At 68.8% G+C, this 1,664-nt stretch overlaps 1 protein-coding gene across 1 annotated transcript in view; it reads left to right on the top strand.

Annotated features, from left to right (window-relative positions):
• The window catches only part of MNEG_15666 (hypothetical protein), a gene marked incomplete at both ends in the record, with an annotated part of 3,160 nt that extends 1,696 nt beyond the window's left edge, over positions 1–1,464 (top strand). Inside the window, 2 exons of the mRNA XM_014035863.1 lie at positions 208–305; positions 724–1,464. Of these exons, the coding sequence (XP_013891317.1) occupies positions 208–305; positions 724–1,464 (839 nt within the window). The remainder of the gene's footprint in view (positions 1–207; positions 306–723) is intronic.
• Between the last annotated feature and the right edge of the window lie 200 nt (positions 1,465–1,664).

Below are 1,664 nucleotides of genomic sequence, written 5' to 3'. Positions count from 1 at the left end.
ATGCCTTTTCCTTGTCGGGTTGTGGGCGCTGCCGTCGCACACGCTCGCGTTCAAAGCATGATGCGTCATCGTCATGATTACCTCTCTCCCCCTCCCCATCCCTCCCTCCCCTCCTCCCGTCCACCTCCTTCCCTCCTCGTCCCCGGCCCCTTTCACTTTGCCCTTCTGATCCCTCCCTGCCACCGCACCCTGCTGTGCCCCGGCTAGAGCGAGGAGTCTGACGAGGACGGCCTGGCCTATGAGCGGCGGTTGGAGGCGGACCTGGAGAGAAGCTACGAGGAGTACCTGGCGCGGCGCGGGGACAGGTGTGGGTGTGTGTGTGTGTGTGTGTGTGTATGTGTATGTGTGCGTGTGTGTGTGTGTGTGTGTGTGCGTGCGCGCGCGCGCGTGCGCGCGCGGGCAGGGGTGTGCCTGAAGGTGCACGTAGGGTGGTGGGTTTCTGCGTGTGAGCGTGTACGATGATGTGTGTGCGTGTGTTGTCTGTGCGTGTGCATGCGGTGAATCTGAGAGTACCTAGGATTGGGGGGCCTCAGTAGTGAGTGAGTGGAAGCGGTTGCTATGCAACATTGTCTTTTCGCTCGCCGCGCCGCCGGCCCCCGCGGTCCGACAGCTGGCGTGCTGTCACAACTGCCGCTGCCCCCAGCCTCCCGCCGCACATCTCATTCCTTAGCCCCTGTAAACGCCGCATCGACCGCCCGCTCGCCTTCCCCCCACCCGTCCCAGGGCCGTCGCCGCACGCGAGAAGCGCAGCCGGCTGCGCAAGCGCGGCGGCGACCTGTCAGACGACGAGGACGCGCCAGCTGGCGCCGACGACGTCATCACCAGCGAGGATGACGACAGCGGCGACGACGCGTACGAGGCGTTTACGGCCGCGCGGGCCGAGGCGGAGGCAGCAGAGGCGGGCCGCGGGGCAGGGCTGCTGGTGCGGTTGGAGGAGGGGCGGGCCGGGGTGGCCAAGGGCGGCAAGGCGGCGGCGGCTCAGTGGTTTGGGCAGGATGTGTTCGACGACCCGAATGTGCTGGGGCCGGAGGACAGCGACGAGGAGGAGGAGGAGGGGCAGCAGCAGCAGCAGCAGGCGGGCAAGGGCCGGGGCGGGGCGGCGGAGGCGGGGGCGGCGGAGGGCAAGGCCGCGGCGAAGAAGGGCAAGCGCGCCGCTGCCGCCGCCGCCGAGCAGCCCACGGTCGGCCCGGCCTTCGGCCCGCAGCAGCAGGAGCAGCAGCAGCAGGGCGCCAAGCGCAAGCGCGGCGGCGCCGCCGCCGCCGCCGCCGCGGCGCCGGCGGCCGCGGGCGGGGTTGACGACGGCGGCGACGACGGCGGCGTGAGCAGCGGGAGTGAGGAGGGGGACTCTGATTTGGAGGAATTCGAGTCGCTCGACGACCACAGCCGCGCCCAGGTGCTGGCGCTGGCCAAGAAGATGCTGCGGCGGAAGGACAAGGAGAGCGTGATGGACGCGGCCTACAACAGGTGCGGGGGGGGGGGGACGCGTGATCAGTCGAGGGAGGTCTGCTTCGGGGTTGTTTTGTTGTGTGTGCAGCGTCTCTTGCCCCATCGACCTCACACGCCACCGCGACTCGGCGGCCTTCCCTGCTCCCTGCACAAACACCATAATCACACACACACGTACTGACATACACGCACACACACATGCGTGCGCCCCCCAACTC

This window comes from Monoraphidium neglectum (assembly GCF_000611645.1).
Source record: "Monoraphidium neglectum strain SAG 48.87 unplaced genomic scaffold scaffold05543, whole genome shotgun sequence".
Taxonomy (NCBI): Eukaryota; Viridiplantae; Chlorophyta; class Chlorophyceae; order Sphaeropleales; family Selenastraceae; genus Monoraphidium; species Monoraphidium neglectum.
The sequence above is the reverse complement of the archived record's forward strand: the minus strand, read 5'-3'. Positions and strand labels throughout refer to the sequence as shown.